The following is a 22,594-nucleotide window of genomic DNA, read 5'->3' as shown; positions in this document are numbered from 1 at the left end:
CCATGGTTTAAAAGCATGTCGCATAAAAAAATGGCACCCACACTAGAGAACGACTACATCACGTTAAAATATATAATAACATCTATGCCTTATTCAAAAGCATATTTGAAATTTGCACACTTCACATCTCACTATATATGCATATATCTTAAATATATACATATGAGCATAAACGTGCTTAAAATGCAAGTCATGCAGCACTGCACGTCGTGGTCCAACCTCAACTAATTGGAAAATGAATTGTATGAAATCCTGAGAAAACCTAGAAAAATTTGGATAAATAAGAAAATAGTGAACTTGCAACTCAATGAGTAGATACAAATATATATATTAAAATAAAGCAGTGCACTGATAATTGTACACAATCATATGACATAATTCTACACTGAACATAATACATAAGCAAACATAAAATCATAAATGAGAAAACTGCACTAAATAATACCCAGGGGAAATAATTGTCGCACTCGTCGGGATTATCATCGCGTGAGTATAGTGAGGAATAACCTCTTAATATCCAATGGAATTTAACTACATCACACATGTATAGTACTCTAACTCTCAATATGTATACACAAAGCACTTAACAAGAAGAGTACACACATGGTGCTTGGCAATCACGTTTAGGGACTCAATCAATCATATAATGAGCATACATATAATCATGATATAATTCTAAATCATACTATTAAATCATATCACAAATCCTGACTCAATTACTGTTTTGTTTTGTGGGGCTTCTGTTAATTCATAAGAACTTAAATTTCTTTTAAACACAAGATTCAAAAATTATAGAAATTTTCCAATTTAAAATTTTAAAGTGCGAGAAAGTCCAATAAATCTTTTAAATCCTACAGTATTAAAGTGTTAATTTCATAATACTTTAAAGATGTGTAATTTTAAAAAATTTTCAGACCTTTTTCACACTTTAAAATTTTGGACTAAAAAACTACTATAAAAAATTAACGACTGATATAAAAACTCAAAAACTCACACGTATGCTAAAAATTATAACATAACTGTTCATACTTTCTAAATCCATTATCCACTAATTCTCCAAATATAATTCTAATTGTTGAATTCCATGTCCCCTCAACTTTCCCGTATTAGCTTCCATTATTACTTGATTTTCACTCTTGGCTTCTTAATTTCTTTTCTCCTTATATTTTCTTCTTTCTATTTTATCTCTTCTTTTCTTTTCTTTTCTTTCTTTCTCTCGTTTTCTTTCAATTTCTTCTATCTTCCAATTGTCTTTTTCGGTTCCATTATGAAAATGGTGAGAGCTGCTTCAATTCTTCACTTTCTATGTGCCCACCGTATATAAGCATGCATGACAAGCATGCAGGTGAAGTATGCGTGTGCTCTAATTAAGAGTCTGTTTGGGATTGAGGTACTGCAACTTTTAAGCTACAATTGTTGTAAAAAAAAATTGTAATTATAAAATAAAAATTAATAATATATAGTGAATATAATTTTTAAATAATAATTTTGACAAAATTATTAAGATATAATATATTTTTCATTATATAAGTGAAAAATCATATCAAGATAGTTTAAAAGATACAGCAGTTAGTGTTTACCAAACACTTTAGTGCTATAACTTTTAAGCTACAGCTGTCCAATCTCAACCCCAAATGCACCCTAAAGCAAACAGCTTGCTGTTGCTTTTGAAAATCAGCCGCGTTTGGCTTACAAGCATGCAGGTGCATCACAATATGTTAATGAATTTATGGAATTAAATGATATCATTTGGTAACAAACTAGCATGCATGTGTTTGATGAGCAGTGAGGGCATTGAACTCAATACTGCAGCAATGGGATGCACCGGCCGTGCCATTATGGAACATAAGTGGAAACCCATGCAGTGGATCTGCACTCAATGCAACTGATTCTGAATTTGAGAGCCCAAATAACAATCCTGCTATTGTTTGTAACTGCACCTTTGACAATGGTGCTACTTGCCACATTACTAAACTGTAATGCTCTCTTAGTATATCTCTGCGCTTGTTAATTAATATTAATTTCTAAAATGGTTGATGCATCTGCAATCTAATGGTTTGTTTTTTTTTTTTTCACAGGAGAGTATATGGACTAAACAAAAAAGGGGTGATTCCTGAAGAGCTAGTAACTTTGCAATACCTGACAGTTCTGTATGGATTTGTCACTTATATATATTATCTGTCATTCAGTTTGTATGTATAAATCAAATTTACGTAATCAACATGATTAACAATTTCTCTTTGAATTTTGTAGGAAAATTGATCAAAATTTCTTCACTGGCCCCTTGCCTTCATTTATTGGAAATTTGTCTCGATTGATGTTTCTGTAAGTAATGAAATTGGCTTTTTCTAATATTCTCTGATTTGATTTTTGGATTAGGCTGCAAATTATTTATTCTTTGTGTGTTGTGTAACGGAGTGTTATATTTTTGTGTACAGGTCATTTTCCCACAATGACTTCTCGGGGCCTGTCCCCAGGGAGCTGGGAAACCTTAAGGAGTTAACTGTTCTGTAAGATTGGAATTTCATTTTTAACAATTTCATTTTTATTTTTATTCTTCTTCTTCTTCTTTTAAATCAGTGTAAAAATTTTAATTTCAAATTGCAGTGCTTTTGGTACCAACAATTTCTCAGGAGCGCTCCCTCCAGAACTTGGCAACTTAGCCAAACTTGAGCAACTGTAGTTTCTAAATTTCTTTCTTTCTTTTTACATATTTGATCATTATCATTTTTTTTTTCAATTTAGCAAAGCTGCAGGTTTATGAAACAAAGTAATTTTCAATTGATAAATTCAACAGTTACATAGACAGTTGTGGGGCCGGTGGTGAAATTCCCTCCACATTTGCTAAACTTCGCAATATGCAAACTCTGTAAGCAAAGTTTTTTACATATGACATTTTGTTTCTCTCCGGCATAAAGATTGTGCCGCCTAAATTGATTAATTTGTTAAATTTCAGGTGGGCATCAGATAATCCTTTTACAGGCAAAATACCAGACTTCATTGGCAATTGGACTAAGCTTAAGTCCTTGTATGCTTCGTAAAACTCCTTGACTATATACATTATCTGTGTTCTGTGTAGGGCATTAAAGATTTTGCTTGGCTTCTGATAGTTTTCCTAACATGTTTGTCAAAATGTTGCTGTAGGAGATTTCAGGGGAATTCTTTTCAAGGTCCTATCCCATCCAGTTTGTCTAAGTTGGCTTCATTAGAATCCTTGTGAGTAAATCTTTTCCTGACAATCTCTTGGTCTCTCATTCCCTCTTTGGAAGCATGAATCATATCCGTGATGTTTGAATTGATTGTTTAGACAAATGAGCGATATATATAACGTGAGTTCATCTCTTGATTTCGTTATGAGTTTGAAGAACTTAACTGACTTGTAAGTATACTTCCTATATATTTCATTGTGTTTGGCAGCCTTCTCATTTTGACTCTTATTAGTTATGAGTTGGTTTTTTGTTCTTCTACTCCATAGGTCCCTAAGAAATGCTCTGATCACTGGTACTATTCCATTTGGAATTGGAGAGCTTCAAATGTTACAGATATTGTAAGTTGATATTAAGAAATAAATTATATAGTGCGACTTTCCTTTTCTCATTTTGATATATATTTTTCCCAAAATTTTTATCTATATTTTGCAGGGACTTGAGTTTCAACAACTTAACAGGCCAAATCCCAGCAACTTTGTTCAATATCGATTCTCTTGAATACTTGTAAATTCTTTGAAGCTTTCCTTCATTAATTCAAGATTTTTACTTTTGGACTTTGGCCATTGTTTTGTTATTGCTGATGCTGCTTACGCTGCTTTCAATGGCCAGGTTTCTTGGAAACAATAGTTTGTCAGGAACACTTCCTGATCAAAAAAGTGAAAACCTTCAAAAAATGTAAGCTTTGGTTCAGCTTTCTGATTTATTGAAAGAAAAATTCTAGAAATTCATTCCTATGCTTGCTCCTCAATGTGCCCTTATACCCACAGATAAACACTGATTTTCTCCTCAGTACTTGCAATTCAAACCATGAGAATATACGTTGCATGTTTCGATTTGAAAGTGTTTTAGATTTAGGCCAGTGATTATCATCTTCCATGCATGCATCAGCTGTGACTTCTGGCTTCTTTCTCTGGGAACAAAACAATATACTCAGCCAGGTTTTTTATTTGTCTAACATATATATACGTTGGTTCACATGTTTGAACTTGTTTACTAGTGCTTAACAAAATTTTTCCTGCAGAGATTTATCTCATAATCATCTATCAGGAACTTTTCCATTGTGGGTGAATTCAGAATTACAAATGTATGTCTCTTAAACTATGATAATGCTCCGTTCATCTTCATTTTCTAGAATTGCCTCTTTGTGCTGGAGTTCAGACCTTGTCAAGCTTATTGCTCATACTAAACCAATGGTCCTAGTTTCTTTACTTTTATCATTGTACTATAACAGTTGTATGAGAATTTCATGAAGTCTCTTGCCCTTGCATCTCTGTCCAAAAATTTTACAATTAATGCATTGCATGGAACTGTATAGGAATCTGGCAGTGAACAACTTCAAATTTGACATATCAAACATAAGGTGAGTTTTGGTCCTTTACTTTTCCTTTAATCATGTTAACAGATAATGTGAACTAATTGTTCTCTGTGCTTGCCAGTGTCTTTCCAGGATTGAACTGTCTTCAGAGGAACTTCACATGCAATAGAAATGCTCCACAATGTAAGCTGCCTTCTCTGTGCTGTTTGCAGTACCATATTTTCATAAGCTATTGTGGCTCCACACTTAAGAAGAAAGAACGCTTGTCTAACTATACTTCTGAATTGCTGAGGAAAAAACTTTAATAAGAGCAGGAAGTAGTACAGAAGTTTTAAATATGACTTCAGGTAGCTTTGTTGCAAGTGGGGATAATTTTTGTTACCACTGTCAGTCGAAATTGTAGAGTAGTTACATTGTAAATTTGGTGTATTAAGCCATCTTGGCTTTAAAAAGCTTTGATGTGATAAAGTGAGTTTGCATGTGATGAGAATTGAAAAATATTTGTAACGTGCTGGATGTGTAAATAAAAAAAACACTGCCTGAATGATTTCCTATTACCCAGTTATTGACCTTTATGCAAAAAAATTGTTGAAATTTGATGTCGGAATTCAATCTGAAAATAGCTAGCGATTTTTGTCTTTGCATTTGCAGATGCAAACTTCTCAATCAAATGTGCTAGTCCAGAAATGAGAGCTGATAACATAGTGTATGAGGGTGATAACTCATATCTTGGCGCATCGGCCTTTGTTGTGACCAATACAGAAAAATGGGCAGTTAGTAAAGTGGGTCTGTTTAATGGAAGAGAAAATGCATCTTATGTGCTAAACACTCAAGATCAAGTGACGGGCACCAGGACTCCAAAGCTTTATCAGACGTCAAGGATATCCGCCGGATCACTTAGATACTATGGCCTGGGTCTTGTGAATGGACCTTATAATGTAAGCTTGTTATTCGCAGAAACAAATTTTCCTGATCCAAGCACAGAAAGGTGGGAGAGTCGTGGAAGGCGTGTTTTTGATATCTATGTTCAGGTAAACAAATGCCCTGAACCAAAAATTTGGAGCCGGAGATCATGTGATTCCGAGATTACAATCTCTCTCTCTCTCTCTCTCTCTCTCTCTCTCTCTCTTTATGCATTGAGAAATAATAATTCTATCTCTAATTGTCGATCTTCTAGGGAACTCTCCGGTGGAAGGATTTTGACATATCAAAGGAGGCGGGAGGGCCTAACAGAGCTATTATAAAAAACTTCAGTGCTACTGTGTCAGAAAACCATCTCGAAATTCACCTATTTTGGGCTGGTAAAGGGACCTGCTGCATACCTAAACAAGGTAATTATGGACCAGCAATTTCAGCTCTCAGTGTCGTTTCAGGTAAAGCATATGATTCGAGTGAATCTTCATTTAAGATGGAATATAATAAATAAAATGGCTTACATGCTTCTCTGCTCCTAATAACTGAGTTTTTACTGCTCAGCTTTCAAACCATCTGTAAGTGGATTACCCCCAAGTACTCCGGGGAATAAGAACCACACAGGGTTGATTGTTGGCATTGCAGTACCTCTTGGAATTTTGGGCTTGATAGTGATATCTATAATGTTCTACTTGTGGAGAGAAAAAGACAACGATGATGAGGAAGGTAAGAAGAGTCCATTGACAATTTAACAATATGTAATAGTAGTTGTAGCAAGCTTGTTCATGAAACTCAATGAATTTGTAATTCCATATTGGTAGATGTTCCACTTAATTCATCTTTTGTCATATAAATCCTTCATTATTTTGTAATTTTGATATCACAAACAGTTATGGTATCCCATCCTATACTCTGTCCATAATTTTTGTCTTGGTTTGGGCCTGCAGTGCTAGTTGGGATAGGCTCTAAACCAAACATTTTCGGCTATGCTGAGTTGAGATCTGCAACAAAAGACTTTAACCGTTCAAACAAGCTTGGAGAGGGAGGATATGGACCTGTGTACAAGGTAACAGCTAATTCATAGTTGTCTTGCATCCTGGCTTTGCCATCAATGGGTGATCATAGCCTGACATTGCAACTAGAAAACAAAGCAATTTTCACTAGGATGTAGGGGATATTTTTCAAATTGTTAAATGTTGTACTTGACAGGGTACTCTATCTGATGGGAGAGTAATAGCTGTGAAGCAACTTTCAATAGCATCTCACCAAGGGAAGAATCAATTTGTAAATGAGATTGCTACCATATCTGCAGTGCAACATCGCAATCTTGTGAGATTGTATGGATGCTGCATTGAAGGAGCCAGGCGCCTCCTTGTTTATGAGTATCTTGAAAACAAAAGCCTCGATCAAGTATTGTTCGGTATGATTATCAATTCATTCTTACTCTATGATAATCAATTCATTCTTACTACTAATAAGTAGTAGAAAATAGCGCAAACGCCGTGTTTTAACTTGGTTGCTGAGGCAAAGAATTCAAAGAAGAAAGTGCTGAGTCACTGACTTTTGGAAATAGCATGATCTATTTTGTAATCTTAAATCCAGAATATATTGTTTAGACAATGTCCATAACTGCAAATTAGCCACAATCACTATCCTAAAGCTGATTGACAATGTCTCAGTGAGACCTCATGCAGATAAATGAATTGTCAATTTGCCCTTCTGTAACTCCATAAATTTCTAACCACTGCAGCCAACATTTCTGCAGGAGACAATGAATTGCATCTGGATTGGCCTACCAGGTTCAGCATATGCTTGGGAACAGCAAGAGGGCTGGCTTATCTTCACGAAGAATCCAGGCCTAGGATTGTACATCGAGATGTCAAAGCAAGTAATATTTTACTTGATGCAGAGCTCTGCCCCAAGATATCGGATTTTGGATTGGCAAAGCTGTATGATGACAAGAAAACCCACATCAGCACAAGAGTTGCAGGGACCGTGTAATCTCCTTTAACATTTCTTCTTACCATTCTTCCAAAAATGATAATTCCATAGTGCATAATACAGGCCTTATCTTCCAATTTTTGGATACAATGGAGTTTGGAGATTTTGATCGATAACTATTGATCTTGTAGTGGATATTTGGCACCGGAGTATGCAATGCGCGGACACTTGACAGAGAAGGCCGATGTTTTCAGTTTTGGCGTTGTTGCGTTGGAGATCATAAGTGGAAGAGCAAGCTCTGACAAAAGTTTGGATATGGAAAAGATTTATCTTCTCGAATGGGTGAAGAAAATAATCTTGAACTTAATTCTGCTTTCTTCCTTTCTTATCTCTGCATTCTTCTGGTTAAAGAAACTTAATTTTTTAAATCTTTATCTGAATTATTGTCTATATGATGTTTCTAGGCTTGGAATCTCCATGAAAATAATCAAAGTTTCGGGCTTGTAGATCCTACATTAACAGAGTTTAACGACAAGGAAGCTCTTCGGGTGATAGGAGTAGCTCTCTTGTGCACTCAAACATCACCAATGATGAGGCCACCAATGTCACGCGTTGTGGCCATGCTTGCTGGGGATATAGAAGTTGGCACAGTTGTTTCAAAGCCAAGTTATTTGACAGGTTGGGATTTTAAAGATATAACAGCAAGCTTTTTGAACGAAGACACGCCAACGCCTTCATCATCTAATAAAAGAAGTAACAGCAAGAAGAAAAGCCAAAGAGAAAATCCAGTTGACGATCATAGTGAAGGAATTGATGCATTACTCTTCCCAGTAAATGTCACACAGCTAGCTGTTATCATAGCAGAAGGGAGGTGAGAAATATTTTTGTCGCTCGCTGCTGTGATCTTACTATTTGCTAGTTTCTGAAACAAAGACAGCCTAGTGCTGGTGGAGGATGTTGGGAAAATATATTCTTTCAAAGCATTTGTGTTTATTTAATTGTAATAAATAATTTTTTTGAGTAAAGTTTATTGCTAGGGATGGCAATGGGGAGGGGAGGGGAGGGGAGCAATCTCCCCGTACCCATCTCCGATATTTTGCGTATGTCCCCGTCCCCTCCCCGTCCCTGTCAGAATTACTTGAGAGAATTTTCATCCCCTCCCCGAATAATAATAGGGGATCCCAAGGGTCCCCGATCCCCGAATAATAATAGGGGATCCCAAGGGTCCCCGATCCCCGAATAACTAATATATTTTTTATTTTCGATTTTCAGTTAATCATATTAAAATAAAAAATTCAAATAAAAAGTACAGTTTGAAATATATCTTACATTAATATCCATTACAAAAGTCACATACATTAAATTAGTAAGTAACGCAGCATGAAATGGATACAAACTTCTTTTACAAACTATCGTGAATAAATTAATAGTCTAATACAAAATTGTTACAAATAAAATTAAATTTAGATTCAAAATTAACTTTTTCAATGGTGGCGTGGGCACTTTATAAATGTGGACTATTCCCTTTACAGCACAATAATTAAGTCGGAGCAAATCAAGAGTAAATATTAGATTAGATTAGATTAGGTTAGATTAAATTAGATATTAAAATTGTGATTCGCTGTGGGCAATTATAACATCTAAAAATAAATTAAAAATAGATTTAAGTTTAAAACATTTAATGAATATTAAAATTAAAACAAAGTTTTGGGCTAATAGAATTTACCTGATTTTTTTAATGTCCTAAATAAAAATTTAGGACTTTAATTAGTTAATTAGGCCTAAAAGTTTAATAATATAAATATTTTGATATTTGTTATTTTTACCAATATTTATAATTTTATAATTCAAATTTTATAATTTATTTACTAGTAATTTTAAAAAATAAAATTAAAATTAAAAATTAAAATGGGGAAATGGGTAGGGGATGGGGATTCCACCTCATCCTCGTCCCCTCCTCGAATAAGAAATTGGGTAAAAAATTTTCCCTGTCCCTTCCCCGAATAAGAAATTGTGTATGAAATTATTCTTATACCCTCCCCGAATGGGGAAAATCCGCGAAGGTACCCGTCCCCGTGGAGATTTTTGTCATCCCTATCTATTGCATAGTTTATTTAATTGTAATAAATATCTTAATTGCATAATTTTTTTAGTAAAGTCTATTTAATCATATTATATGTATTTATGTGATCACCATGTGGATTCACAGAAGACATAAATACAAGTTATCTTATGATTAAATAAATTAAGTTCGCAGTTGATAAATAAAGTTGGGCACTTTATTTAGGTTTAGACTGTAGTAAATTAATTGAATGATTTGTCTTAATCATGTATGAATTTACTGATGTAGTTTAACTACATTGAGCTGGATCACATATGCGATTTAATTAACTTTGAAATAACTGTCAGACTTATTAAATCTCATAGCTATTAATTTTACTGTAATCTTAATCTTGAGTTAGTTATGATTTCATAATTGTAATTATTATTACATTTGAGTTACCAATAAGCGCAACACACACTTGTGGTCAAGATTACCCAGTATCTTGGTGGGAGAAATTATGAGTATTGAAATTATAGATTAACAAAGTAAAATTTGTACGACACATCTGGTAATGGGTTTTCAGCACTTGATAATAGAATTCTCTAGTCAGAGTGTGTCAACATATTTAGTATGTTGAAAATGATCATTAAAGAAAATCAATAAGTATCAAGGAATAAGATGTTATTAAATCGATTAGACAGTTGAGATATCGATTTAATTAACGATGTGGTACAAATGATTATGCAGTAAAGAAATCAATGTAGCATGGTTCGAATTATTATTCGAGAACACTATCTTGGATATCATACAATTATGGAGGTCAGTTCCAATCTTTTAGTGGAGTAGATTTAGAATTAAATAATTTAGCTAGTTTAATTATATGTCTAATTATTGTATCCACTATTGTATGTACCAATTTGATTATCAGGTTAGCTCATTTAATTGATTGCGCCGCTACTGGATTAATAAGCAAGATAACTAACTATTTGGGTTAAAAGTTTAAATATATTATTTAGTGCGAGGCTCCATATAATGTGTTTATTTCTAAGGGATCTTATGTTATTTTACAAGGTGGGCCCTTATGACAAGAAAAAGTAAGTAATCGTGACTTTTGTTTTTTGGAGTCTAAGATTTTCACTAGATAAAGATATAAAAAGGCTTATTTTTTTTCCAAAAGCAGGAGCAGCCACTTTATACAGATCAGAGACAAAAAAATTTCTCTCTAAATTTGAGAGAAAATTTTTCTTCTGCTAATTGCTTATAGTGGTGATAAAAGCCCTCACACGTCAAGTGCAGATCAAACCTGAATCATAATCCGAAAGATTATTTGGTGACTGATCGTGATCTAACTAGCGTGGTGGTAACGGATCGTGATCTAACTAGCGTGGTGGTAACGGATCGTGATCTAACCAGCGCTGTGGTAACGGATCGTGATCTAACAGGGGTGGTAGTGACATATCGTAATCTGTGAGCTTAAATCACTTTGTAGAAAAAAGCAAAGATTGTTTATTTTCTCAAATTTTTAAGGTACGATTTTTAAATTATGAATTCTTATATATTGTATGAAATCGATCCTAAAAAAATTTTTCTTTTTAAATCTTAAAAACTGAATTTTTTTTCTCCAACAGAGGAATCATCTGCTTCTTACCGTGCCTTGAATTTCTCTTGCGGGGCTATTTCTAGCAATTACAGTCGATGCGTATGTAAAGCGCAAACAAATGTTATATGACTACGAGTGGCAGTCAACATTCCCGAAGTTCATTAAAAACTTCTGATTTTGGGAAGACATCAATGCACGTAAATAAAATGAAACAAGTCCTCCTCAAAATAACAAACAAAATGTATTTGTAGACCGTTAATTACCCTTATTAATGTATTGAGGTAACAAGCATGTTGTATTATTATTCTTCATCTTTCCATCTTCTTTTTCGCTTCATGTTCTATTACACTGGTTTAAAAATTATGAAATCATAGCTTTCAGTTAAAAGTTAGTTTAGATAGAAAATGGGTCGGCTGATTAGAGGGCTTTTGGCACATGTTGAATCCGAACACCATGAGAAGGCTCCATACACCATGAGAAGGCTCTATGGGGTCTTTTTTTTTTTTAAAAAAAATTATAACAAGAATCAACAAAATACTATACCTTTATAATTGCGGGGATGAATAGCCATCTCAATATCTATTTAAGGTGCTTGCTAAGTTACATAATTATATAACTTACATCAACTCAACATTTACTACTACTAATATAAAAATATAAACAATAAAATCTAAATATGTGTTAATAGTAGTAAGTGTTGGATTTATGTAAATTACATGATTATATAACTTAACAACTACCTTTATTTAACCTTGTTTTCTCTTATGAGAATTCTCCTCATATTCGCAAGAAAGCAACCTTGTAGTAGTATTATTTTTACTATTATTATCCGAAGCTCCTTTCATTTGAATGAAATCCAGCGCATCTAGCCACTTGTCTGAAAGTAACTGGCCCAACAATAAAAGTAACCGTTAGAGCTTGAACGTTAAGCCAACCGTTGAGAAAGAAACCTGTTTTAAAGGAAGAGAGAATCCGAAACCTCCAGATCATCGTCAACATCATAGTCCATTCATAGCTCTCTCTTATTCTCTTATTCTCTTATTCTTATATAAACCTCTCTTTTGCTGCGATTTCTGATCATCAAATCAAATAAAGATGGGTATGGTGGTGGTGATATCCCTGCCGTTGATCTTGTTCAGCCTGTTGCTTGGATTTGGATGCTATTACTTGGGAAGAGCTAGAGGAAGACAAGATATCAGAACCAATCCACAAGTTTTTGGGGTGCCAGCGCCTCCGCCAGGCACAGGCAGTGAAGCTACTACATTCACTTACCCATCCTCTCCTGCTGCTGCTGCTGCTGCTGCTGCTACTAAATTCAAGCCTGACAATTCAGCCAACGTCTAGACTCTGATTAATTCATTGTTTTGCTTCTTCAGCATGTGCAGATATTGTTTTTCCCCTCTTCTGCTCCGGGTGTGTGCAAATGTTACTGTGTCCCTGTGAGTAACACTGTGCGTTCTTCTGTTCTATTTTATTAAACGTGTGCGAGTGTGAATGTAATAGAAAAAGAAGACTCAATTGGGCAATAGCGGAGGTTGTAATCTCAATTATATTTTTGACACCAACCGTAATAAAATTTGTTCAATTGCACAAGAGCCTATTTGATTTGCAACTTGAATCATTTTCCAAAAATAAGCATGTCCGATTTTATTTGCAATACTACTAATTTTATCCAAGGATAATTTTGTCTTTATTTCCTAAATTTATATTTTCAAAATCTTGGCTTGCCGTCTCTTAATTAATTACATTGGCATGTTGGAAAAATAGGATAATGAGTTGTTATTGAAAGCATAACTTATGAAATTGTACCAAAAAAAAAAAATTAATTACATAATGAAAGAAAACTAATTACATCATTCTATAATAGTTTTCTAGTTTCTCCGTATTCCTTCCTACAATTTCAAAAGCATTTTCTAAATCAAAGAAACATGTCCGTCACTGTAACGGTGAATAAACTGCAGTCAGATTCTATACTCTGTTTGTAATTAGTAAATCCCCATGCCATGCCTCGTCTCTTATCCTTTCCAACTCATTGCCTAAGGACATGCAACTTGAAAATCCATCTAGCGCCATGGCAGAGCCCGGCTGATACTAATCCAACCATTTTCCGCCTTGTTTAATATTCTTTACAACCTAAGCAGAATGATATTGATGATATTACACGCGGTAAACCATACCTACTTCTATAAGAGATGCATTTGGTACCCCGAGGGCAGTTGCTGGACGCCGACAGTTCCGTCTCAAGAAACCATATACAATGTTAATTACAAACTTCTTCAGATACGAAGATGTTTCACTTGCCAGGACACACGTATTGCCCATCATGTATGCCAGACCAGATTCCCTAGCCTCCTCTAGTTCCTCCAGTTCCCTGTTGTTGCATCCCACACCACGAAATCTCACCTTCTTCTGCATGGCTCCACCACCATTTCCATTTTCCACTCTCGGAACAACAGCATCAACCTGTGGGCTTGACTGCTGATGATTCACAATCATTTCTCCTCCAGAGGCTCCAGTATCCCAATCATTGCTGCTGGTGTGCAAAAACTCAGCCACAGTATCTATCAAATGACTCTCAAAAGCATAAATCTCCTTCCTAGCATCTTTATAACCATACCGGACAATGCAATGGAAAAAATGGAACTCTTGAGGCCCAATGCGGCTAACATGAAATTGCTGATTGAGAGGAACATATGGAACTGTGAGAGACTGAAGAGTAACAAATATGAGGATTTGGTGGAAGGCAGGAAAGTTGGTAACAAAGTGGGCAAACATTGGTGGGACCCCTGAGATCACATTGGAGTAGATTAGACAAATGCCGGGAACACGAGTTACACCATGATTTTGTCCCACAGTTAGAAGCATATCCAAGCATACCTTGTTATGAGACTCATAGGAATGTTTCTTTAGAGTCCCGTATTGCCAGATACACATAATAGAGAGAGTTACTAAGGAGAAAACAAGGGGCAGCCAGCCACCTTTGTGGACTTTAGCCAGGCAGGCAGATAAATACAACAATTCCAAGGATCCAAAAACAACTACAAAAGCAATAGCCACCAGAACTTTCCTCTTCCACACCATAACAATTATAAGAAACATCAAGCAGGTGGTAACAAACATCACAGTGATGACAGCAAGGCCTAAAGGAAAAAAGAAAACCCATAGGTTAACTTAAGTGAGCTTAAGGGAGAGAAAGAGGAGAAAAGAGGGAGGGAGCTCAAAGCTTGTACCATATGCATTGGCTATCATATCTGTGTCTCTGAAGCCAACAACCACACCAAGGCAGAAAATCATCAAGATCCAGTTCATCTCAGGTATGTAGATCTGCCCATGTATCTGGTTTGATGTGTGCATTATCTTGACACGAGGAAAGCAACTCAGCGCCCTACACTGACTGATAATTGAGAAAGTGGCAGAAATAATTGCCTGACTTGCCACCGCTGTGGCAAGAGTTGCAATTATAAATACTGGCCAAAATACAGCCTCTGAGCAGAAGAAAACAGACACAAAATGAGAACATAATCAAAGTATAAATTAGAAATAGAAAAACTGATCAACTTTCAAACATAAACAAGAACTAAAGAAAAATAATCAGTAATCCAAGCTTATCCTTTTTTAATGCTTATCCCTCAAATAGAACAATCTCATAACATTTGTGGGCAGAGGCTGTAGTACTTGAATCTAAATTCTATACAGCTGACTGCACAATTGACTTCACCAAAGTACAATATATGTCAACTACAAACCACCCCATGAGTGGATTGGAAACATATTCAGAGAAAAGGAGACTGTGAAACCATGCAAGAAGAATCATTCATTTATAGCTTCACACAATCACAACCATGAAAAACGACAAAAATGACTGAAAGCTGAACCTAACCAGAGGCCGAGCCAGTCAACAGGATTGTTTGATTTGGCATGCAACTAGGTGCAACACTCTTACAAATAATATTTTGCAAACTAAAAATGCTTTAGCTAACAAAGTTCATCTAATACCCAATTTATAAAACTAAAAGGCAAGTTGTAAAAAGAAAGTTTCAAATCAAAGAAATCCAGTCAACTTATCTGGTTAAAGAAAAAGCATACTAAGAATTAAAATATTAAATACGTAAACAACATGGTTCCCGGGAGACAATAAATAGATAGCACAAGCGCAACATCACTTCTTCAGCAGTAAATATTTTGATTTACCAGTGAAAAATCTCCAATCAAATAACTGTCCTCGAAATATTAAAGCTTACCAGGGATGGCTTTAAAAAAACTTCTCTCAAGGTCCTCTTTATGCTTGGTGTAAAAAGCAGCCTCACCCATGTAAGCAAGAATTAAGCAAGGGTAAACTACAGTAGCAAATGCAATCTGCCCAGAAGAAACATATCATTACAAGAAATCTGGAAGCCAGAATTGGTTAACTATAAAAACTGCAAACGCAATCTGCATCAGAATCAATCATGGACTCGTATGATTCTTTTTCATCTCTAAACTGTTAAAAACTTGTTCAAGTAGAAAGAACAGCTCACCCTGATAGGAAGATGAGAAAAATGACCAAGATCAGCGAACATGGCTTCAGCACCTGCTCAAAGAATAACTTTTCATTTCAGTCAATCTAGAGTTAAATGGAAAGTGGAGTGATTTAGACAGAAACAAACAGACCCGTAACGCAGAGAACTACGCCTCCAAGAGAACTCCATCCATCTTTTCCAGCCTTTTTGAAGAAAATATACACATAATATGGTGAGAGAGCTCTTACAACTCCGGGGTTCCAGCGTACTGTGTTGTAGAAACCAACAATACTAATGCATAATAGCCATGCTAACAAGACAGGAGCAAACAAAAAGCCAACCCTATGTGTCCCAAAATGTTGAAGTGCAAACAGACCCACTAGCATCAAAGAAGCAATCAAAACAGTATAATCTGCATCAAAAAATAAGTAAATAAAAGTTCAACAAAGAGCCGCCAAAGAAAAGTGAGTGAAATTGTTTTTTGCTATATTGGCTCAATCCGAGGGAAATTACAGGGACTGGCATTAGTTAATACGATAATAAATATAGATTCATGGGAACTTCCAATAGAAAATGGGAAGAATGCACATGTAAACAGCTTATGCTTCAAAAATCGATCAAATTGAACAAGTGTGAAAAAAATACAAAAATCAAAGCTCTATACAAAGCGACCAAAAAAAGAAGCTGCTTTCACTTACTTTCATCTAAACCTGTAGCCTTCACCTTTATGCCATTAATTGCAGAGAGAACTGAATATAAAGAAGAAACTAATTAATAGTTGAAATGATGTAACTCAATAAACTCTTTCTGTCTCCCTCCAGGGACACAGGGACATGTGCACTAACTGATGAGTGCATCAACCAAAAAACAAATGAAGAAAAGCATGACTTAATACATTCAACAGAATGAAGCAGCTGAAGAACTAAGCAATTCATTGAAGCTAATTCAGTTGCAATATCTAAAAGTTGCATCCAATTTGACAGGATCTGTAGACGGGACCATGACATGATGCCATGCACCATCATCAATCAATCTATGACTATTTGACTTTTACTTCCTATGAGAAATGTATGTACCGAAGGAAAGAAATCATACCAGACATTGCTGGTGTCAGGATGCCATCACCAATAACCATGCTGGTCCCCAGAAGCACAACCAGCAGTAGTAGAATTCGAGAATTATGATGCTTATCAAAAAACTCCTTTAGCAGCACACTGCCCCTCGTCTCCTTGAGGGGCAGTTGAGAACTGCAAGCAGATATGTCACCATCTGGTGCATGAGAAGCACTCAAAAGACCAACCTTTGCACGCCGACACAGTATTGAATACAAAGCAAAGGTTCCGCCTGCAGGAATGATTCTCCTTCAGGAATCCAAACAAATTGCAGACATGTATATATATAATCTTTGAATAAATAAGGTGATAAACATGCAGGTCTTTAGGGAGCACCTTCACCATTATCATCTGCTCCTAAGACAAATATAATGTACTTGAAGAGTGGGATTACTGTCAAAGTCCAGAAAACCAAAGAAAATACCCCAAGAATTTCATCATCCTCCTCGTGAGACCTCAACTTCCCTGAAAAAGTGCTCTTGTAAACATAGATTGGCGATATACTTAGGTCACCATACACAACTCCAAAACTCTGGTATGCTAGGCATAGAGTTGTTTTATACCATTTCTGCAAGTATCAAAACAACCATCAACAAGTTAGAAATTATTAGAACTACCATTTATCAATGCTCTACTCATGAACAGATTATGGGTATATTTGGGAATTGGGATTGAGGCACCATAGCTTTTGATTCACAACTATTGCAGAACAGGTACAGAATCACTAGCTCTAGATATCAACTGTAAGTGAGTGGGGTAAGTGAACATTAACTGCATGCTCTTTCAAAATCAAACAAAAGCCGGGCAGTTAAGAACATACCATCGAATCAATGTCAGTTTTTCAATAAATTTCGGGGGGGAAATTTCTATCGAAAAAACCAAGAAAAAATATTAAAATCAGAACTACACTCTGTAAAACCAAACTAAAAATGAACGAAAGCAACAAAACTTTCATATACATTTTAATTACTACAAACTATCAACAAGTTCGGCACTTTAAAAGAAGAAAAAAATTAAAAAAGTACCAACCAGCTGAGAGTCCCGGGTGGGGGTTCCGGATTCAGAATCCATAAAGATGATCAGTGAACAAAGAAACTGAAATGGAAAATGTATTTTAAAGTGAATGTGAAATGTGGGAATTGAGTTAATGTATCTGATACGGAAATGGGCATTTAATGATATGTTAAATATAAAGGAAAGGCAGAAAACTTTTCCGAAAAATAAGATGGAGAAGGAGAGTGTGGTTTTTTTTTTTTTTTATAAATTATGCGTGTGCTGTTCAGAGTTGTACTTTCTTCCGGGAGAGAGGTGCGAGAATGAATGAGATTGAGAGGATTGAGAGATGGGGTCGGTCAATGACTCGATGGATTTTATAGGGAGAGAGATTAATTAAAAGGTCAGCCTAATGAGAGACGTATAGGATGCTGGATTCACAAGGTTTTTATTCCGGGCGCCAAAAACGATAAATTTCCCTTTCTATGGTATATTAACATTCAGATCCCTAATTTTTTTAAATTAGAGTTTATATTACCCAAGTGGCACTTATTTTGACATTTATCACCAAAAAAGTGATAAGTATTTTTAAAATAAATATGCAGTTGATCCCCTATTAGTTGATATATAATTTTTATAAATAAATAATTTTATTTTAACAATACACCAGCATATCTGTAAATCAGTTTATTTTGCTATGAGAATTCTTTTATTTTTGTTCTGCCCAGATTTTTCTTGCAACCATTATTGGTAATTAAATTTGAGTTAAAAAAAAAAGATAATTGTTGTCATCTTTTCTCAATAAGTCTTATATAAAAATAATAAATCAGTTAATGCAGGGCAAAATAATTAATTTAATTTTTAATACCTAAATCTGTTAATTTTAACAGTAAACTCAATAGAATGCCACCTATGCCTATTTTTAAAACATTTATCACATTCTTAATAAATGTCAAAGTAAGTGTCGCCCTTTAGATAATGACATAATTTGTACGTCTAAGCTAATTATTCTTTATTTTGGGGGAGAAAAGGTCTAACATGCATCCTTTGAAAAAAAAAAACCTTAAATTTTTTAAGCTTTTGTGGTGGTCTTTGGAACAACTATCAAATGTGTTTATTATTCTAAAAATATCTTGTTAAAAACATTATTATTTTTTTATGGGGGAAAAAAATGAGTATTATGAGAGGATGAGTAGGATATTCCATAGGCATCTTGGACTTGTTTCCTGCAAATAAACTAACCATACCTTTACCTGACAAAACGTTAAAACTCAAGGGGCCCATATGTTGTTATCACACTTCCTTCTTCTTCTTCTTCTTTCTTTCTTTCTGTTTTTTTTTTCCAATTAACTTTTGTGATTCTAATTTGCGTTCCAAATTTCTTTATATATATATATATATATATATATATATATAGTTATAGTTGCGTCCCAAATGATAATTGAAGGAGTTTTAGAAAACGGCATAAGAATAGTTTGGCATAAGTTTGAAGTTGTGAAAATGATCGTTACCACCGCATTATGCATTAAAATTTCTTCATTGTCAAGAAACATCTACATTAAGTAATTTTAAAAGAAATCAAAGTTAGATATTTTGGTTACCATTACGTTACCGCCATTATTATTGCTTTTGGTTATGAGCAGTTAACCACTCGAAAATTGCTGTACTTTGATGGTATATTTGATGGCCTTCGAAAGCATTGCTTTTGTATTACCTTTTGAATTTCACACTTTCCTTATAACTTTTTTATTTTATTTAATCAATTTTTACACTTTTTACGTCCCTCATGAATTGATAATACATTTCTTTTATTCAATATAATTATTTTTTTTTTTACAAAAAAGAAAAAGAAAAAGAAACTGTATCAAGGTAAAAGATCACATGACATGCTAGCAAGTAATGGCACATATTGGCCTCTTTAAACAGTTTGTCGGGCCTTTGCGAAGCTTCGCTGAAGGCGCTACTCTCTTTCATAAATGGTCAATGGTGTCTTCAATCGAAGACCTAAAAAAGATGCCAAATCAAAAATGATATTGATTGGAACCGAGTGATCTCTCACCAGTCAATCATATCTTTTGAACTTGAGCACACGGTGCACTTGAAAAATGGGCTCTTTTTTTTCTACCATAACCCAAATCGGCCGAGGCCTATAGAGTCAAAAAGATGAGAAATTAAAATTAAAATATTTTAAAAAAGTGTTACAGGCACTCACTAGCTATGGTGAAAGATGATTTGACCTAGGAATTGCAAAATCCTCCACGGGTTTGGGGCCTCATGGAGTCCCACCTCAAATGGGGAAAATTTTGAATAATTTTTGGGGAATGGGATGGGGAGTGGGGGAAAATAATCCCCAAATTCTTAATGGGGTGGGGTTTGGTTTTGTACTCCCCACCCCACCCCCACCCCAATCCCCATTATATATAAATATATTTTTAATTCTTATTTAATAATTTTTATTTTATCAATTATAATGTCAATTAATAATTTTTTTTAATTTTTATGCAACATAAACAAGATATGAATGAAAGAAAATCCTATAATATTTTTCAACTCTGAAACATTGTTATATTTTCTTTTCTCTTTTAAGGTGTTACGCTCTTTAAATATTTTTCACTTTTAATATCATTTTAAGATATTGTTTCAAATTTTTAGATATTTTTTTAAAAGAATTTAAATACTTTATAATATGATGATGATTTATTTTAAGTCTCTAATTTTTAACTTACTAAAATAATATATTTATACATATTATAAAATAGATAAATGGGGAATGGGGTGGGGATGGGGAAATCATTCCCCACATGGGGATTCTCCATCCCCACCCCACTAAATTTATTGGGGAATAGGGTGGGGAATGGAGGCAAAAATTTCTAACGGGGTGGGGAATGGGATAGGCCTCCCCACCCCCACCCCACCCCATTGCCATCCCTAATTTGACCACCGTCCACCGGCCGGCTATCTGTAAAAACTTTTCATGGCTGACGAGTCATACAAGAAGAACAAGTAGCTCAACAAAACGTGACGTATATATAATATAATACGGTATAATCTCAACAATTGCCGCTTTATGCTATTAGCATGATATTGCACATGATTTTGTTTAATATTTATTATTGATTGATGATTTTATTAATTAATTCAATCGCCCCTCCACCCCTAAAAAACAAAAAAAAAAAACCGATACGGCATCGTTTCTCATTTATGAGTAGAAAAATCAGTTTGTCAATTTCTTGAGATAATGAAGCATCGATAAAGTTTGAGCTTTGTGGGGAGTCATATTGAAAACAGTTTGTGCCACGAGAACCACGGAGTTCATTTAATAATCAAATTCAAAAGAATAAAAAATCAAATGAAGAAATGAAAACAACTGTGTGAAGTAAGCTACGGATCTCTCGTTTACTAATCCTAACAATAACTTTCCAAATGCCGAAATGAAAGAGAAATTAAACAAAAAAGAATGACGACCGAAAATGACAATCAAAATATTTATTTTGTACTTTGGAGCTTTAGCCAAATATTATAATTTAATTTTACTTTTGTTAAACTTAATTGTATCAACTTTATTTGTTTATTGTTGATTGATTTTGTGAAGTAAGTGAATATGTCACGGCATCGCAAATCTATAAAAACAACTGTTAATGTTTAACGGTGCACTCTTAGTAGTTATTTTAAGAGGGGTTTTTTTTTTTCTTTTTTTTCTGTGTGTGTGTGTGAATTATAATCATTTTAAGTTAATTTTAACCGCATTGACTTTGGTACCTTCTCTGATAATTGACTCAATTACATTTATATTATCATTTATCACCACGTGAAATGTCTAATTACTGTCTTTTTCTAATTTTCATTTTTTGTATTTGATGAGTTGCATAATCATATATTTTCATATATTAATGAAAGAAACGGAGATGAGTCACCACTCACCGCCAGTGTAAGCTTCGAGAACCTGTCTTGGTGGCATTCTTTGTTTGTTTTTATTATTATTTATGAAGTTTTGAAAGGAAATTGAAAAAAAGAATTATAATAAAAAATGTTTTCATGTTATGCAAACCTGTTACTAAATTTAAAAATGGATTAGACATGTAAAATGGGCAGCCCATGTTGTATCACTTTCCGGGCCGGCCCAAGGATGAAGATTGATCGTGCCGACGTACGGGCACAGTATTAATTAAAAGAAGGGGAAAGCGCACTATTAATTAAATGCTGTGAAATTAATAGATCAATAAAATGAAACACGATTGGAACCAAAATAAGTAATTGAGTAACTGATTTTAATGTAAAATCTTATATTTAGAGTAAGTTGAGCATGCATATTTTCATGAAATTTTTTTTCTTAAATAATTGTTCAAAATTATTTGGGAAAGTAATAAAAGATAAAAATGAAGTGTTTCTATTTTATTTATATAATGATATATCAAACCAATAAAAACTTACCACCTATACGTTTATTTTAAAATCAAACCATAGTGATTGTGATTAGTTAAGTTATTTTAAAATCAATCCATAATGATTGTGATTAGATAAGTAAGAGAACGAAAATGAAAATAGGTCACATTTTGCTTGGAATACTACATGCCACGGATAGTAATCTACAACTTATAAGTACATTAGAAGAAGCCATAAGTCCAAAATTTCATTCTCTACGAAGAAAATATAGTATGATCCAAATATATGTAGAGAATCGAACCCTTAATCTTTAAAAGATATATTTTTATTATCTTATGTGTTTGTGTTTTGTAAAGGAAACATTAAATAATAAAAGTCACTAAGGGTCAGTTTGGGAATGTTATATCTTTTAAAATAATTGTTATTAGTTATACTATAGAAATAATCAACCGTAAGAGAATCAGTTAAGCATTTGGTAAATTTTGTTTTCAGAAATACTGTGAGTTTTGAAAACAGTTATGGACGTTTGGTAAATTTTACTGTTAAATTGCTGAGAAAAAATAAATGACTAAAATGTACATAATGT

The 22,594-nt window shown here is 34.2% G+C and overlaps 3 protein-coding genes across 10 annotated transcripts in view; 2 read left to right on the top strand and 1 right to left on the bottom strand.

The window, feature by feature from the left end:
• LOC102612114 (probable LRR receptor-like serine/threonine-protein kinase At1g56130) overlaps positions 1-8,402 on the top strand; it is a 36,110-nt gene extending 27,708 nt beyond the window's left edge. For 3 of the 7 annotated variants that reach the window (XM_052435343.1, XM_052435346.1, XM_006468346.3), the window contains exons 2-24: positions 1,787-1,976; positions 2,079-2,150; positions 2,254-2,325; positions 2,439-2,510; positions 2,608-2,679; positions 2,798-2,869; positions 2,957-3,028; positions 3,145-3,216; positions 3,308-3,379; positions 3,476-3,547; positions 3,642-3,713; positions 3,819-3,884; positions 4,231-4,293; positions 4,525-4,569; positions 4,646-4,707; positions 5,176-5,555; positions 5,702-5,897; positions 6,001-6,162; positions 6,384-6,502; positions 6,646-6,856; positions 7,202-7,433; positions 7,569-7,719; positions 7,842-8,402. In XM_052435343.1, the coding sequence (XP_052291303.1) occupies positions 1,787-1,976; positions 2,079-2,150; positions 2,254-2,325; positions 2,439-2,510; positions 2,608-2,679; positions 2,798-2,869; positions 2,957-3,028; positions 3,145-3,216; positions 3,308-3,379; positions 3,476-3,547; positions 3,642-3,713; positions 3,819-3,884; positions 4,231-4,293; positions 4,525-4,569; positions 4,646-4,707; positions 5,176-5,555; positions 5,702-5,897; positions 6,001-6,162; positions 6,384-6,502; positions 6,646-6,856; positions 7,202-7,433; positions 7,569-7,719; positions 7,842-8,252 (3,008 nt within the window). In that variant the 3' untranslated portion in view covers positions 8,253-8,402. The remainder of the gene's footprint in view (positions 1-1,786; positions 1,977-2,078; positions 2,151-2,253; positions 2,326-2,438; positions 2,511-2,607; positions 2,680-2,797; positions 2,870-2,956; positions 3,029-3,144; positions 3,217-3,307; positions 3,380-3,475; positions 3,548-3,641; positions 3,714-3,818; positions 3,885-4,230; positions 4,294-4,524; positions 4,570-4,645; positions 4,708-5,175; positions 5,556-5,701; positions 5,898-6,000; positions 6,163-6,383; positions 6,503-6,645; positions 6,857-7,201; positions 7,434-7,568; positions 7,720-7,841) is intronic. The other 4 variants (XM_052435345.1, XM_006468347.4, XM_052435344.1 and 1 more) reach the window with 2 other exon arrangements.
• A 3,566-nt stretch (positions 8,403-11,968) lies between these two features.
• On the top strand, positions 11,969-12,621 carry LOC102611826 (uncharacterized). The gene has a single exon (XM_006468345.4). The coding sequence runs from the start codon at positions 12,117-12,119 to the stop codon at positions 12,363-12,365; it is 249 nt and encodes an 82-aa protein (XP_006468408.2). The 5' UTR covers positions 11,969-12,116; the 3' UTR covers positions 12,366-12,621.
• Positions 12,622-12,776: 155 nt separating this feature from the next.
• On the bottom strand, positions 12,777-18,032 carry LOC102614306 (probable potassium transporter 13). Of its 2 annotated transcripts, XM_025095178.2 has the most exons (10): positions 17,662-18,032; positions 17,453-17,498; positions 16,969-17,200; positions 16,616-16,864; positions 16,219-16,269; positions 15,672-15,932; positions 15,539-15,591; positions 15,263-15,377; positions 14,252-14,506; positions 12,777-14,161 (listed from the first exon to the last, which is right to left on the bottom strand). In XM_025095178.2, the coding sequence occupies exons 2-10, from the start codon at positions 17,453-17,455 to the stop codon at positions 13,179-13,181; spliced, it is 2,202 nt and encodes a 733-aa protein (XP_024950946.2). In that variant the 5' UTR covers positions 17,456-17,498; positions 17,662-18,032; the 3' UTR covers positions 12,777-13,178. The 2 variants fall into 2 exon arrangements, with proteins under 2 accessions (XP_024950946.2, XP_006468415.2); XM_006468352.4 differs by lacking the exon at positions 17,453-17,498.
• Between the last annotated feature and the right edge of the window lie 4,562 nt (positions 18,033-22,594).

The sequence above is a fragment of the Citrus sinensis genome, chromosome 2 (genome assembly GCF_022201045.2).
Source record: "Citrus sinensis cultivar Valencia sweet orange chromosome 2, DVS_A1.0, whole genome shotgun sequence".
Taxonomy (NCBI): Eukaryota; Viridiplantae; Streptophyta; class Magnoliopsida; order Sapindales; family Rutaceae; genus Citrus; species Citrus sinensis.
This window is presented reverse-complemented; position numbering and strand designations above follow the sequence as displayed.

Excerpts from the sequence above, each read along its gene's own strand:
- LOC102611826 (XM_006468345.4), top strand. The coding sequence starts at position 12,117 with ATGGGTATGGTGGTGGTGATATCCCTGCCGTTGATCTTGTTCAGCCTG.
- LOC102614306 (XM_006468352.4), bottom strand. The coding sequence starts at position 17,703 with ATGGATTCTGAATCCGGAACCCCCACCCGGGACTCTCAGCTG. Across the intron at positions 17,201-17,661 it reads CCACCCGGGACTCTCAGCTG|AAATGGTATAAAACAACTCT; the intron begins GTTGGTACTTTT and ends TGATACTTGCAG. Across the intron at positions 15,378-15,538 it reads TTTCTCATCTTCCTATCAGG|ATTGCATTTGCTACTGTAGT; the intron begins GTGAGCTGTTCT and ends TCTTCTGGGCAG.